This window comes from Cucurbita maxima, unplaced genomic scaffold (assembly GCF_002738345.1).
Source record: "Cucurbita maxima cultivar Rimu unplaced genomic scaffold, Cmax_1.0 Cma_Scf00036, whole genome shotgun sequence".
NCBI lineage: Eukaryota > Viridiplantae > Streptophyta > Magnoliopsida > Cucurbitales > Cucurbitaceae > Cucurbita > Cucurbita maxima.
The window spans coordinates 411,097-427,152 of record NW_019272052.1 but is presented as its reverse complement, the minus strand read 5'-3'; the positions used below and the strand labels follow the sequence as shown (position 1 = coordinate 427,152).

Sequence of the window (16,056 nt, the reverse complement as noted above, 5' to 3'; positions counted from 1 at the left end):
CCTTTGTGTTGCGTATTGCCAAATCAATAAAACAAAACAAATGGTGAATACACGACCCATGTGTGACATCCCAAGCCATGCATTTGAAATGCATGAACATGTTCCATCTTATATTAAAAATATTTCAATCATTTTGGTTCGGTAGTTTATAAATTTCATTCTAGTCTTTTCAAATTATCTTTTTTTTAGGTAAATTTACTCCAATTTACCTAAATTCGTAATTTTTCGAAATTAAAGGGTGGGAGGGGGCACAAAAGGTTAGTGCTGCCCACTTGGAAGGCTTGGTTTAGGCTTTTTTTAGTGACGTGTCAACTGGGCATTGGAGGGCACCTTCCTAACCACTTGTTTAGGTGTCAGCCCACTAGCGAGCACGTGGCCCCATTAGCAACAGATAAATATATATATATTGAAAATTAAAACTATAGGCTAATAATTGAATTAATTTAAATTATTAACTTTTTAAAAGTAAGACGAATTAAACTCCGTAAATTAATTTAAACCATTTATTGATACTATCTTTGAGAACTATCAACGTCGACTTACTTAAATTCAAAATTAATAAAAGGGTTGATTTTCAAATAAAATCCCGACCAAAAATTTAAATTAATTTACTGATAAAATTAAATATCAAACTATATAATCGTATTATTGACTTAATAAAATTAAAACAATAATAGTATGATACAACTAATCTCATCATTAAAGGCAAAACATGATAGTAAACCCCACCATAGAAAAAAAAAAGTATTTTCTACACATTATTTCCTAAATAAACAAATTAAATTGTTATTATCTAATATTATAATTAATAGTCAAGTTTATCATTTATTGTTTTATTTATAAGCCAAACCTTCAATAGTTATTAAGTCGTAATCAATAAATTATTAGATAATAATTGAACTATATTTATTCAAAAATAATTCACAATAATAACATACAAAAACTAAATATTTTTTTTATAGACAATCAATAGAAATTAATGGTTTAGGTAAATACTATATTACATTAATATATATATATAAAGCTAAAGTTGTTTGTAAATACCATTTTGCTATAGTTTACTTTTAAAAAATCATAAAAAAAAATTGAAAACTAAATAAAATATTTTCATATAATGTGACTAATTTTTAGAAAAAGATAACTATAATTGAAAGTTGGAAGATAACATGCATGAATTAAAATAAAAAAGAAATCAACTTTAATAATTTGATACGTTAATTATTCGACTTGTATAATTAATATACGTTCAAGTTCGAAGGATGATCAAACCCTAATAAACATAATTATTGAACTTATGATATTAATTTCTCTTAAATTATTATTGGTTATTCAAAATTTAATCAGTCCTATGACTAATAAAATTTGGTAGTAATAAATTTAATTTAAGTTTTACAATTTGAATACATGTCATTAATTTTACTGGGGAATTATTTTTACCCACTAAAAAACTCGGTTAATTTGAAAATATTAATTTTAGATTCTCCAATAATAAATAAAAGAAATACTGAAACTTTTTAAATAACAAAATCCAATAAAAACTAACATTCTCATAAAATTTAAATATCAAACAATTTACGTATCAAATTCATCCTTAAAATCAGTTATAAATGCTAAATATTCTCAGTTAAAAAAATTAGAGTAGGGTAAGATGTATTGTAACCATATTTTGATTTGACAAAAAAAGAGGTCAACCCAAACTAAATTTTTGAACAGAAAAAATAAAATCTAACTCACTCAACTTTTACTGTTTGAATTGAACCGTTTGAATTGAAGGAATGAAATTAATTAAATTATGAGATCATATGTACAATTTTTTTACCATCATTTTAATTCTATTAATTTTAATAATATAATGTATGATTAAATTCAGTTTCTACTTATTATATATATATATATATATATATATATATATATTTTAATTACTATATAAAATGAATCTCGATAGTTAAAGTGCACATTAAAACTGCAGAGCTATGATCGGATAAGAGGGGGGAAAAGGAACGATGGAGGGCATTCTGGTACTTTCCGGGATTACTTCGTGTAGCTCTTATCCAAAATAAATGATAATAATAATAATAAACCAAAGCAAGAAAACGGACCCAAGCGAATCTCGCAGAGCAGAGAGGAGGAGGAAGAAGAAGGAAGACTGAATCGGGAAACCGTTAGAGGAAAGAGCAAGAGATCTCTCTCACAGAGATGGAGCGCCGGCAGCGGCGGTAACAGTTCTTTCAGTGGAGGTGGTAGCTTAAATAATCAAGAACCTGCGAAGACTCCTCTGCATTTTGTCTACTATCTTCGAAAACCTCTTGCAACATCCTCTTGATTTGGTTTCCTTTTTACCTAAACATTCCGTCCTCTTCATTATTCATCCATGCGGCGAGGCAGAGATATGGATCCACTGATGGCGGCAGAAACAGTCCAAGGACCTGGTAAAGAAGTGCGATTCAGAGGCGTCCGGAAGCGTCCATGGGGACGATACGCCGCCGAGATTAGAGATCCCTGGAAGAAGACTCGAGTTTGGCTCGGCACCTTCGATACGGCGGAGGATGCTGCCAGAGCTTACGACGAGGCTGCTCTCTCTCTCCGGGGACCGAAGGCGAAAACGAACTTCCCGTTGCATCCATCCACTATCTCTGTTCATCAGAAAATTCCGTTCTCGCAGGAGTTTCATGATTCCACCGGACTCTGCAAGATTAGTGACTTTCCAGTCAATAGACCTACATCGAGTAGCCTGAGCTCCACCGTGGAGTCTTTTAGCGGGCCGCGGGTTTCGATTCCAGCTCCATCGGTTCCGAAAATCTGCCGGCAGTCCCTGCCGCTGGTCTCGCCCGACGATTGCCATAGCGACTGTGATTCGTCGTCCTCGGTTGTTGATGATAGTGAGGAATATGCTCACACATCGTCAATTCGCAGAGTTTTGCCGTTCGATCTGAATCTACCTCCTCCACTGCCGCTGCTGCACGACGTCGATTTATCCGGTGATGATCTTCATGCTACTGCCCTGTGTTTTTTATAATATTCTGCTTCTCAATTACAATACCAAATGGTTTATTCTTATCCCACGCATTTCCGTTATCTATCTAATTTTCCTATCGATTGAGCAGAACTTAAATGGAAACTGTCTCAACATGCTTATTGAATGAGAAAAAGTTGCTTCTCTACTCCTTAATTTCGTAGTTCATGGTGTAGATTAGTATCTGAATTTTACCAACACAAGGCCTCTGAATCTTGGCTGTATCTCTTTGTTGTTAAAGAAAAGGGAAGAAATCCATGGATATTGCAAAGGTTCTGCACGTTAATCTGATGATCTCGTTAACCATGTCAAATAACTGATCTCTTAATCTCTTCAATCCCATTCATCTTGTTCTTGAAGTGCATCTCACTTCACCATGTTCAATCAATTCAAAGGAAACAATAGCGTGATTCAGTCTTCACAGTATTAGCATTAGGATTCATGTTCATCTCTATTTGGGAATTCTACAGAAATCAAGTTTCTCTCAAATCAAACCCCCTTGGATTCTCTTGTTCTATGACATTTCTATAGTTCCCTCATCTTTCTCTCTCACCCGAGTTTTCTCCATGGGGTTATTGCTTCTCGTACACATAATTATGATATTCGTCGTCAACTTTTTTCCTTCTTTGCAAATGTTAGATGCATTAATTCATCCTTTCATATTCAATCTTCACCATAAATCATATGTCGTGTTGGGCATGCTACCACTGATGGAACTGGATTCAAATACTCACAAATTTTCAGATTTCTTGAAAAAAGTATTATCAGAATTCAGATGCAAGCTGGTTTAGTGGATTTTGAGTCCAATTCAATCTGTTCTATAGATGGGGTTGCTCAGAGCTAAAGCCGCCCAAAAAGCAGGAGAATATGGTACTTTAGCTTATCGTGTTTTTGTTCACCTTTTGAATTTGGGTTGGAAAATTATTCCATGTTGACTGTTTTTTGAGCGTTTAGATTTTAGTTTCTTCCCATTCTCAAAATTGCTTCTTAAATCCTCATCTTATCAATTCTGTTTTGGAAGGATTATGGTCCTTCATGACCAAAGTCTAGAATAGATGGATTCGTGATTACGCTTAGAAATTTATTTGACTATTTTAGAATCGTTTCCATGATCACTTTTTCTTGTAATAATTAAAATACTTCCGCTTCTGAAATTCAAAATTCAAATTGGATCATATTGCCTTTTATAAAGCAAGCATCTAGGGGAAGAAAATATCATTATCCTTTTTAGCTAAAGAAAATATGATTTAATTTATTTATTGTCTCTCTTAATTAGGTTGGTTGGTTGGTTTGTAATTAAAATAGAATATTAAGTAGGTTTAAACATTTAAATCATAATTGACATATATTTCTTCATTTGAGATAGAAGGCCAACTTGTCAACTTTCTTCTATTGCTATTTGCTAGTTTGTAATTTAATATCAATAAATGTATTTTAATTATAGAGCAAATTAAACAAAATTGTGTGCTGAAAAGATGTGTGTTTAATTTTAAATAGTTTTTATACAATAATATTTTAAAGAAAATTCATTTTTGAAAAACACTCTTCTTTTGAGGTGGTGTTCTATATATTATCACTTATTTTTTAAAATAATAATTTTAATTTATCCTTTGGACTTTAAACTTTTTAATTAAGAATACTAATATAAATTAGTTGAGTTAAACTCTTATTGGGGATTCATGGGATAAGCAAATCCAATCAAGTTCTTGGACTAGCTTCTATATATATTTAACTTTATACTAATATAAAACACATAGTACAAGCTTATTCTATTTGATACATAGAACTATGCTAGAGGGGTGGTCATGAGAATAACAAAATGTTTTTGAAATCTTATTCAACAAGAGAATTATTTTGTCAAACGATAGACAACATATCTTGAAATTTGATCGAAGCTTGATATATCACGCAAATTATGGATCAAATACGACTTTTCAAAAGAAAAGTTTCTATCGTTTGAACAAATTCATCATTTTGTGTGAACAAGTTTCAAAACCTCCAAAATTTTAAAATTGATAAATGAGTAATTAAAGAAATTGTGAAAGTACGTTCTTGACCACATACCCAGAGACGATTTGGTTGGTTTTTTGAGTTGGATGAAATGAGTCCCAAAATATGTACTTGTTTGCATCTGTGCAAGTGAATAAGCTGTTCCGATTGCAAGCATAGCCCATCTCAAATATCCCCGTTGCACAGCATGCTGTCGATGTCACATCAAAACCTATCATGAAGAAAGAAAACTTGATAATTTAGGAACAAACCGTTTTTTCTCGTAACCTATCAATTTAAGTTTATTACCGTAAAGAGAGGGTTTTTTGATCGCTTGCAAGAGAACGTAGTACGGGTTCGAAAACACCAACTCGATGTCGGGAAGGTCTTTGTTGAGTTTCACAGTCAAAGCCTCGAGTTTCTTGTTGAAATCCACAGCCAGGTTGTTGTAACTCTCCATACAGTCATTGCTTCCAAAAACGTTTCTTGTTCTTTCCAACGGCAAGCACCCCATCGGCGGTAGCCCGCCGAGGGAGATTTTCCGAGCGCCAAGGCCGTGGAGCTTCTCAATAAACCCGCCCGCGATTCCGATGAGAAAATCCTGGTACTGTTGAATGTTGTATTGGGATGAACGGCCTGGCATTGTGTAGTAATTCTCCAAGAAATCATTGGTTCCTAAGCTCATCACATATAGAGCTTCTTTCATTGTTTCGTTTGCTGTGGCTGAGCCTTGATATGCTATCAGCTTTGCTTGATACTCCTTGTAGTACTCAAGCTGCTTCCATAATGGTATCACTGACTGCATTTATCAAAAACTACGATACATCGTTAATCTTTCAGAAGCTATTACAATATTTGATCAAAAGTCGAATTCAGACAAATATTTTAGTCATTGTCACATCATGTTAGATCGATGCTACAATATTTAAAAAGAACAAAAATATCATACCAAAACGTCAGAAGTGGCATTGTCATAGCCAGTTCCAGCAGAAGCAAAAGTGACACCAGAGGCAAAATCCGAGATGTTATAAGCAGGATCCAAGTAAGCGGGCACCGTCGGCTTCAGCCCGAAAGCCTCAGAAATGAAGTCGGTCGGAATTCTCCCATTGGAAAATCTTCCGGTTGCCTTCCCACCAACAAAATCCCGACCATACGGCAAGAAGTTGCTTCTTGCAATGGTGGGAATGAAGTTGTTATTTCCAGCATCGACCGATGAGTCACCGAAGACGATGACCGCCGAAACCTTTGCTTCGGTTATCGTCCTCGGAGACGAAAGGAGGAGGGACACAAGAAGAAGAAGACATAAGAAAGCCATGTAAGGCATAACTTTGGTTGTGATTTTTGGTGGATCAAAAAGCAGGGTGTTGTTGAAAGAGAAGAGGAGAGCTATGGGGTGAATAAATATTGTTGTTGGGTTTGGAGGGGAAATAAATGAGAGTTTGAACTCAAACTATTAAGTGTGGAGAAGTTGTTGGGGGCAGTTTTAATTTTTTGCTAACAAACATTAAATGGAAACCGCACTCAACCTAACCATGGCTCGGTTCGGTTCCTCGAGTTACACTATAAGTTTAGCTTATAAATTAGGGTTTTCAAATAATCAACCTTGGAAGTTCGAAAAAGTTTAAAGCTAAAATTTAGACGAGAATTATAAAGAAGTTTTTGGAGCAATTTACCTGGTGATGTTAAGGGCCTCTACGACAACAATAGCAAACTTAAATCAAGTGTCATTTTTCAGATCTCCGACTAAAAAGACGACAATCTCGAATTTTAGGGACAAAAAATCGTTTTTTGTTCCTAAATTTTTATTGTTGTACCAAAGTGGGTGAGTCATTATTAACTTTAAATCATAAGATTCATCGATTCGACGTTATTATGTTCTTATATACACTGCAAAATAATACTACAAACACTATTTTTTCGACAAAAACTAGTTGGCTCGTGACATTAATTAACACACGTAATTAAATTAAAACATTTTTTTTTTTTAAGGGTTGAAATTAAAACTGACAAAGACATAACAAAAAAAAAATAATAAAAATAAAAATAATAAATAATAAATGATTTTGTAGGAAAATGAGGCCCAGAAAAAGGATGATTAATGAAGTTGGCACATGTTAACTCTCCTTCCCAACTACCTCAGCCTCATACGACACGTCGTAAAGAACAAAAGAGGAAATGTGGGGGGGTTAATTTATTGATGTGGTTGGATTGGAACCGCCCATGAAAACGACAATATCATGAGTGTCGGATGTGAACAGAAAAGGAGGTGGAGATGGGCTTCCTTTATTACACCCTCTTTATACCACATACTATACTATATATTAATTTATATATATTATATATATATATAAATATTGTATTTACGTATATATAAATATTTTCAAAAATAAGATTAAAATACATTTTTATTAATTTATTAATAAATAAAATTGGTAAATGGGCCTTGGGGAATATCTAGGGGACCATTGGGCCTGGATCTTCCCCAACGTTTAGGGCAGGGGGCCTTCGCAGAGGGATCGTAGCTTTTATTATTGGCCTACAATTTACGGCCATTTAATTTAATGAGTGTTCTATTATTATTCAATTTTTTTGGAATATTTTAAAAACTGAATTAAATGCAAACTAGCTTCAAATATTTTCCTAAAATTTTTAAAATTTATAACGATTCTAAAGTTATGATTTAAGTCGAAAATAATATGTAGTGCATTGTGAGTAGAACTTACGACGATGTCAGCGGAGGCGGATCAGGTACGAAGCTAGGCGGAGCTCGACCATGAGAGAACCTTCTGGTGGGTCGTCGGTGGGGGGGAGTCGCGTGTGCATAGGACTTAGAGTCCACAAACGAGTCTCCAACGACAATAAGGGGTGGAAGGTTAGAGCTCCAACTTTGGCTGCCAATGTGAAGATGAGAAGAAGAATAAGTAAGGAGATCTAAGAGAGAAAGGCATGCATTTTGGTGGGAATTTAATGAACATTTCGATGGGGTTGGTCCAACAAATCTTCTTACAAAATTAAAACAAATACCAACTTTATATTACTTTTGGATTTAAACCAAGACACGATCAATTATATTTCAACTCCACTCAAATCTCCGATCTATAGAGCTTAAATAGATTTCTTCCCATTAGCTAAATAAAGTTGGGTTAGGTAAATGAGGTTGGGACGAGATTAAAGATTTAAAGATTTCTCTCCTGGATTTCTCTCCGGGTTGGAACAAGATCCCTAAATGAGGTCGGGATGAGATGGATGAGATTATAACTCCAATCTCGGACTCATAGGGCTCAGCCTTGCCCCACTCCAATCTCCGGCCTCAACCCACCACGCCACTCAAATCTGCATATTCCAGGTTCCTCCAATAATGTAGGAAAGGAGTTACCTAAAAATGAGAGTAAATGAGTCGAATTTTAGGCCTAAAGACCACTTCTTAAACACACCCATAATAGCAAATCAATGAAATAAGAAAAATTAGAAGAAAAAATAAAAGAAACAAGTGTTTATAAATCTCATCTCCTATTTGAAATCCCCATCTTAGAACCCATTTAAGACGAAACAGAGGGGAAAATGATGATGGGAATTTCGAAAGGGCTGTCATTTATCTTCATTTCCTTACTATTCATCAAACTCGCCCACGCCGATCCCCACCACTTCGGCATCCACGCCATCGGCCACGCCGTCGAACCATTCTGTCCGGGCGGCTACTCCGACAGAGGGGACCACTGCAACCACATCGGCCGCATCACCTCCGTGAACTACGGCGAGGATGACGACGACGACGATTTTGACGACACGTACAAAGTATTGGGCAAGCTTTCGATGGCGATGTCGGTGTCGGAGTCGACGGAGGACGCTGAAAAACAGGCGGTGGGCTTAGGGCTCGAGGACATTTCACCTGAAGAACAGTTATCCAATAAAGTCACCGTCTTGGGGCATTGATTTATTATTGTTTAAACTTCATTAATTATTTCCATAATTACCTTCGTTTTTATTTACTTCTAATGCCATGTACGATTTATTATTGCTACAAAGGTTGCAAATTTATTACCGAATTAATTGGAGTAACCTATATAAATCTTTCTTCTTTTTACATGAAAATAAAAGTCCTTATTAAATTTTTATTCTGTCCTGACTATGCTCTTAGATAGATGATTCTTTCAGCAGTTAGTACCGCATTTGGCTATCTAGCGTTTACCATAAACCCTTAATCATGATGTTTCTGTATCATTTACCCATGCCGAGAGGCGAGAGCATTGTGTTCTGCAAGAAAAATTTGAGGTTTGTGATAAAAATGGAAGCTTTGGACCAAGGAAAAGGCAAAAGAAAAACAGTCCCAAACATGGCGCAATAAAAGTAGGGAAGGCGTGCAAAGCTTTAGGGGAAAAAGACGACATTGTGTATGGCTGCAAATGAAAGAACAATCTCAGAAACCAAACCATGGAACAGAACAGAGCATAAACGAACAAAACAGAACAGCACAGAGTTGAGCTGAGCTGAACTAGTTACAAAAGAAATTGTCTGTAGATTCTGATAAAGTACTTCAAACAACAGTTGTGAGTCAAACGAATAACATTGTAACGTACCCATCATAGCAAAAAGACAACAACAAAACAATCACCTGAAATGAAAGGGAAACAGAGAGAGACAGAGAGAATAGATGAAGCTGCTGATATATTTATGACATCGTATATGATTAGTAATGAGTCAACAATATCTCACTGATCTTGCACGTACAAACCCATTATACAAACCCAAAGTTTCCCACTATTCTTTTCTTCACCCCTCAAATTCAGCAAGGCTCAGCTCAACTGACAACACAAACTTGCTTTGCAGTTTTTTTTTTTCTTTTTTTAAAAGAAAAACCTAAAAGGATGGATCTTGCAAAACTACTAAGATGGTTGATTTGAGAGTTTTAAGCATTACCCATTTGGATGTGGCTGCTGGTTGATCCGTGGATTAGCGGTGAAACTGTTTTGAGTCTGCCCAGCGCCAAACGTAAACTCGTGGGATGGTACATCTACGGTTGGGTGGGTAAAGATCGAAGTTGCAGCCATGGTGTTGAATAGTGTTGTAGGAACTGGGTCGCTGGTCTTTGGGAAGTTGAAGCCAAAAGAAGGCAGACCAACAGGAGAGAAGACTGGATGGGTTGGAAGGGTGTTTTGGGATGATCCAAAAACCTTCTGCTCATACTCTTGCAGCTGCTGATAGATAGCTATTTTAACACACCAACAATGTTACTCAGACTATATTCTTTGCTGATGAAAACATTCCCAAATAGAACAGACAGACATTACAATGCAAAGCAACGTCAAAGCTGAATTATACAGCCCAAATCTACCACTAGCAGATATTGTAATCTTTGGGTTTTTCCTTCCCGGCTTGCCCTCAAAGTTTTTAAAACGTGTATGCTAGGGAGAGATTTTCACATCCTTGTAAGAAATACTTCATCCATCTCTCCAACCAATGTGGGATCTCATAATCCACCCCCCTTGAGGGCCCAGCGTCCTCGCTGGCACACCGCTAAGTGTCTGGCTCTGATACCATTTGTAACGGCTCAAGCCCACTTCTAGCAGATATTGTCCTTTTTGGGGTTTTCTCCCGGACTTTCCCTCACGGTTTTAAATCGCGTCTATTAGGGAGAGGTTTTCACACCTTTATAAGGAATGTTTCGTTCCTCTCTCTAACTAACGTGGGATCTCACAGAATAACACAAGTCGATGCAGTACAGGCCTCTGTGATAAACAAACCTAAATAAATGGTTATACTATTTGTTTCTCCCAATCCATATGTAAGAACATCCATACGAATAATGTGTCGTATACATACATTCAGTTAAGTCGACGGATGGCCTCCGCTCTTTAACCCACCGATAACTCTGAGCAAGTCTCCAACCTTTGCATTTCATCAAGAATGCTATTACAATAGCTGGAGACCTGTGATCAATCAGTGTAATCTATAAGAGAGGATAGTTATGCAGATCCTAAACTTATGTCGTCTGGGTACATATACCATTGCAGAGTTCCAGTTTATCTAAGAATAAGTTCAAACCTGTTTTTTCCTGACATGCAGTGCACCAGAACACGAGCCTTGTCTCTTTCACATTGCTCTGCAAGTCACAAGCAACACCGGGCACGATAGACTTCTCGAATCAGTGAATTATACAAGCCTAACGACATGTTTTTAACCAAAAGCCTTTTTTTTTTTCAGTAAACGAGTAATATAATATTGCATTAAGCAAAAACCTATAAGACAGCTGTAACAGTTCAAGCCTAAGCCCACGCCCACGCCCACCTCTCCTATTTGAGTTTTCCCTTTCAGATTTCGCTTCAAGGTTTTAAAACGCATCTACTGGGGATAGGTTTCCACACCCTTATAAAGAATGATGCTTCATTCCCCTCTCCAACCAACGTGGGATCTCACTGGCACTCGTTCCTCTCTCCAATCGACGTGGGACCCTCCGATCCACCCCCTTCAGGGCTTAGCCTCCTTGCTAGACATTCGCTCGGTGTCTGGCTCTGATACCATTTATAACAGCCCAAACCCACTGCTAGCAAATATTGTTCTCTTTCCCTTCCGGGATTCTCCTTAAGATTTTAAAACGCGTATGCTAAGGAGAGGTTTCCACACCCTTATAAAGAATGCTTCGTTCCCCTCCCATCTCCAACCGACACGGGATCTCACAAAGCTATAGGATGACTCTTTTCTACCTCCATCTTTTTATACCAAGAAAAGTCACATTTGAATGAAAAACACTACAACACATGGCCTAACCTAACAAATGAATCAGCAGATACAGTTCATTTTGGAGAAGATAAAGAAAACCCACCTAGGAATTCAACAGCATCATCAAAAGGTAAAGTCTTATCATATTGGAGGCAGTGATAAGTGAAGGAGTTCTTGTAGAGATTTTGACAATCAGGCACAGTCTGCAAACAATATTAACATATATATAAAACCTTTGTCATTGCACTGTTGAACTCTATCCAATGCAAACTATCAAAGGAATTTTTTACAGGAACTGTTCCATCCGACCAGAATCGATGCCATACAAGATAATCTATACCATGAAGCTGAAACAGAGGAGAACAGATGAACCAGAACGCCACAGCCCAACAAAAGATCCAATCAGACAAGAACAGTAACAAGCAAACGAATAGATGATTGTCGCTCCAACACTCTCATACCACGCAGATTTTTCTTCATGAAATAGAACAATCTAAAACACTAAAATCTAACGACACAGAGAATGAAGAAATTAAACATACATTAAGAACGCGGGAGATTCCTTGAGTCTTCAAAAGTTCAGAGCGGGAAGCGTTATCGTAGCTTCCCAGATAAAGAAACTCCGGCAAAATCTCTGAAGGAAACGCGGCAAATTGCAACGAAGTTTTCTCCGATGTAGCGGGAACCCGATGGCCACAAATCCCACAAACTTCCCCTTCTTCGTATTTATGATAATGGCCACAAACCCCACAAGGGTTCTCTCTCTCCCTCTTCCTCATAGCCCTAAACCGCGATTGAGCGATGACCCAGATGAGAAAACCTTCTGAATCGCCAAAACAGACACCACGGGCGATGAAACAGAACGCCCCCAAATTAGAATACAATCAGAATCGGACTAAACAAGAAGGGAATCAATCCAAAAACTATACAGAAAAAAAAAATGGGTTCAAGGAAGAGTTCTTAGTGGGGTAAGCGCTTGCTCAGAGAACAGAGAGAGGCGCCGATGCAGAAGGGCGTTACCACGAAGGTTCTTCGATTAGATTGCGTGCGGTGGAGTTTTTGAATTTGGCTGGAGTGGTTTCTGTGCTCTGCTTCTGACAACGTGGGTCTGGTAACGAAAAGCCAAAGGGATCAACAGCTAAAACGCAGGATTTCTTCCAGATTTCTTCAAGATTCCCCAGATGGGTCGTGTTGGACATGTGATAAGTCGATCCAAACTTATAATATCATTCACAGATTTCAATCAATTTACCTGATGTTTCTGATATCTTAATCAATTTAGTAGTTGAGCTAAATTTTAAAACTCACTATTTTAATACAACCATTTAAAGAAATAATGCCATTTAGTCATTATGTTCTTTAAATCACAACAATTTAATATTTACATGATAGTAAAATTGTCTTTTTTGCCTGTGAGGTTATCCAACTTTACGAGTAATGAGTTACCAATCATGTTGTGTACTTGGTTGTCTTGCAGGTGCATTAATATGCAGTTCGGGCTGGGGGACTTTATGTACCGAAAATGCAGCTCGGAAGTAGTAGGTCCAGACACCTAGCATGAAACAGCCTTCTCTGGTGGCGGCACTATACCTGATACTTCTAGTATATATTAAACGGTCCGAAGGATTTGGAGCGAGAAATGGAGTTTAACGTTTAAGGGAGGTTTAATTGGTCTTGGAGGTATATATACGACCTTTCATGAGCCAATGTCACGGTATGCGATGACCCAATCATTTTTGTTGAATCGTTGTGATATTTAACCTTAAACCATTAGCTTTTCTTTCAATTTAATGTTAATACTTAGTAATTTCATAGAATACTACACATGTATTGGTCTAATCTTTAGTCCAAGCAGCAGCCTGCAGGACGCACAGGCAAGTTCCAGATAAAAAAAAAATGGGTACATGAACTTCAATGAATTTTTGTACAAATGTTAAAAAGGAAATAATTTTTTGACCTGCCAAAAAAAAACCCATATTCTGAGAATTAAGTTTACCGCTACTGTTTGTTTAAACTATGTTCGAGTGACTAAGTGAGCCTTCCAAGAAACAGGCCTACTTCGTGGCCAAGCTAACTGCCAGAGTTATCAAGTAATTTCCTAGAGAAGGACCAAAATAAAGAACATTCATCCAAATCAATGGCAAAAGATACCAAGCTCAATGTCTCGTAGTTGTTTAGAACTCAAAAACATAGTAATACAACCTATCAAATCGATCTTGCCCTTCAAGTAAGGTCGTCAATGTCTTGTAGCTCTCCACATCGTAAATCTTTCAAGTGTGACAACAATAAAAAAGAACAAAAATGTTGTTGAGTTGAAGAAAATGGAATAACATCAACCATCACTATAATACAAAGCTTGAGTGGAAGATCCACTCGAAAGGCAGCATTCCTTTGAAACCACATAAACAATAGGAGACACAAATTAGTATGCATTCACTACAAAATTGATTACAACATTTCGAAGCTAAATCCAAGGAGTAGGGCCGCAAGGATACAGGTAATCGTATTTGAATATGGACAGCGACTAGAGCCCCTACAAAAAGATTCCTTTAGTGGCAATAATATGATGCTTCCAGTAAAACTGTTCAAAATTATCGTGCCCCGTAGGGACATCAACCAACCAGATTGGTCTAAGAAACTATTCGATTAACAAAGTCCTGGATAATGATTGATAATAAAGCCTGTGTAAACAAATTTATTCTCAGAAACTAGAATGATAATTGAACATGTAATTTCCTTCGTGCACCATAATATTTGTACAATCCCATGACAATAGAACAGGCTTCTGGGTCCAAACGGCAGCCAAATGCTTATAGATACTTAAAAATATATATATTAAAATAACTGCTTTCAACAGTAATCGAACAATGCCATTTATTATTTTGTATGAACCGGATTGGTGCATGAGTTTCAAATTGAGCAGGTAATTAGTGATCAAATCAGGTCATTAATGCATCAGATGAAAGACCTCTTTACCAAGTAGTAATGGAGAAGATTCATACTATACTAAACAGGGGTGGAGCCCCTTCTTAGATGTCTTGTATTCCGAACGAAATATATATAGAAAATTTAAAACTCTAAAGTTCTATCTAGTTCTCTAAATTTAGAATTCAACGATTTAATATACAAACGATACTCTCTATGAAATTTTTTTATCCACCCTTATCTGACAAGGATGTGTTTATACACAGGAGGCATGCACATGTTGCCATTCACTCCTAAAATGGGATCAACTCAGAGAATATCTTGCAAACATAATACAATTCGATTAACTGTATTTTGCATTTTTTGGGGAACTAAAAGCTGGAAAAGAAATTTGAAAATTGTGTATTCTTTGCACAACATATTATGCAAACAAAAACAATTCAAATATGGGATTACGTAGAGATATGTTTTCACCTAAAACCAAATATAAATTAACTAGCTCATAAGACAGGAACACTTGGCAAAACAAGTTAAGAGAGCTTACTGTAATTGACTAGGATTCGGACAATGTAATTTTGCAATCAACGCTGGCCATCATCCTCATCCATTTCCTCAAGAATTACATATTTGCCAGGAACAGTTGTTGACTGTGCGCTTACCACTTTATCTTCACTAGATTTCTGCTGTAGCTTTAGGTATCTGATGATCAATTGGAGATAAAACGTGATGACTTTACACAATAAGAGCCAATAATTAAATTTTTTACTTGTTTAGTTACAATTTATAAGCTATTGCAATTCGGTGTCTCAATCCTTCGTGTCAATAACTCCAAGTGATGTTTACCATTTCAATTGCCTGGTTTACGACATTGGAACCATTCAATTAAAAAAATATATATCTCCTCTAAAATACGAGTTCATTACATTCCATGTCTCTACACCCAGAAAATTCATGGTCTAAAATACCAGTAGCGAACAATCGTATCACATTGGAAGGATGATTATTAACAAATATTCGATCGTCAGGCGTGCTAAGCACTATATTTAATCTTAGAAGGAGAAATATTTCACGGTTATAAAAATAACAACTTACTTGTACCAATTGAACAGACTGACGCCAATCATAATTATGATGAGACCAATCCCTTTTAGCCAGGTAAATTTATCGTGGAAGTAAAATACTGCAACCTGAAAATGCAATAGTGCATTATTAAATTAGAAGATGAAGATGTCAGCGATCTACAGCCCCGATAATGTCGGATAGAACAATGCTCTTATAGTTGAAATTTTGTATCTTAATACCATGCACTTTAAAATTTTCAACCTTTTGGATGAGAAATGCATTTTATTAAAGGAAAAAAAAAAAAAAAAAAAAAAAAAAAAAAAAAAAAAAAAAAAAAAAAAAAAAAAAAA

At 36.3% G+C, this 16,056-nt stretch overlaps 4 protein-coding genes across 11 annotated transcripts in view; 1 reads left to right on the top strand and 3 right to left on the bottom strand.

Moving 5' to 3' along the window:
- The first annotated feature begins 2,072 nt into the window (after window positions 1-2,072).
- Window positions 2,073-3,291, top strand: LOC111468432 (ethylene-responsive transcription factor 3-like). The gene has a single exon (XM_023113649.1). The coding sequence runs from the start codon at window positions 2,372-2,374 to the stop codon at window positions 3,014-3,016; it is 645 nt and encodes a 214-aa protein (XP_022969417.1). The 5' UTR covers window positions 2,073-2,371; the 3' UTR covers window positions 3,017-3,291.
- Window positions 3,292-4,698: 1,407 nt separating this feature from the next.
- On the bottom strand, window positions 4,699-6,872 carry LOC111468087 (GDSL esterase/lipase At2g04570-like). The gene is made up of 3 exons (XM_023113146.1): window positions 5,952-6,872; window positions 5,312-5,801; window positions 4,699-5,234 (listed from the first exon to the last, which is right to left on the bottom strand). Exons 1-3 carry the CDS (start codon window positions 6,324-6,326, stop codon window positions 5,041-5,043), a joined length of 1,059 nt encoding a protein of 352 aa, XP_022968914.1. The 5' UTR covers window positions 6,327-6,872; the 3' UTR covers window positions 4,699-5,040.
- A 2,775-nt stretch (window positions 6,873-9,647) lies between these two features.
- LOC111468088 (protein-tyrosine-phosphatase IBR5-like) lies at window positions 9,648-12,981 on the bottom strand. The gene is made up of 6 exons (XM_023113147.1): window positions 12,740-12,981; window positions 12,262-12,542; window positions 11,823-11,922; window positions 11,045-11,102; window positions 10,823-10,929; window positions 9,648-10,208 (listed from the first exon to the last, which is right to left on the bottom strand). The coding sequence occupies exons 2-6, from the start codon at window positions 12,496-12,498 to the stop codon at window positions 9,916-9,918; spliced, it is 795 nt and encodes a 264-aa protein (XP_022968915.1). The 5' UTR covers window positions 12,499-12,542; window positions 12,740-12,981; the 3' UTR covers window positions 9,648-9,915.
- An 876-nt stretch (window positions 12,982-13,857) lies between these two features.
- LOC111468085 (probable sugar phosphate/phosphate translocator At1g06470) overlaps window positions 13,858-16,056 on the bottom strand; it is a 9,085-nt gene continuing 6,886 nt past the window's right edge. For 4 of the 8 annotated variants that reach the window (XM_023113137.1, XM_023113141.1, XM_023113143.1 and 1 more), the window contains 3 exons: window positions 15,737-15,831; window positions 15,189-15,343; window positions 13,858-14,252 (listed from right to left, as the gene is read on the bottom strand). In XM_023113137.1, the coding sequence (XP_022968905.1) occupies window positions 15,226-15,343; window positions 15,737-15,831 (213 nt within the window). In that variant the 3' untranslated portion in view covers window positions 13,858-14,252; window positions 15,189-15,225. Of the gene's footprint in view, window positions 14,267-14,455; window positions 14,965-15,188; window positions 15,344-15,736; window positions 15,832-16,056 lie in introns of those variants that run through there. The other 4 variants (XM_023113139.1, XM_023113140.1, XM_023113144.1 and 1 more) reach the window with 4 other exon arrangements.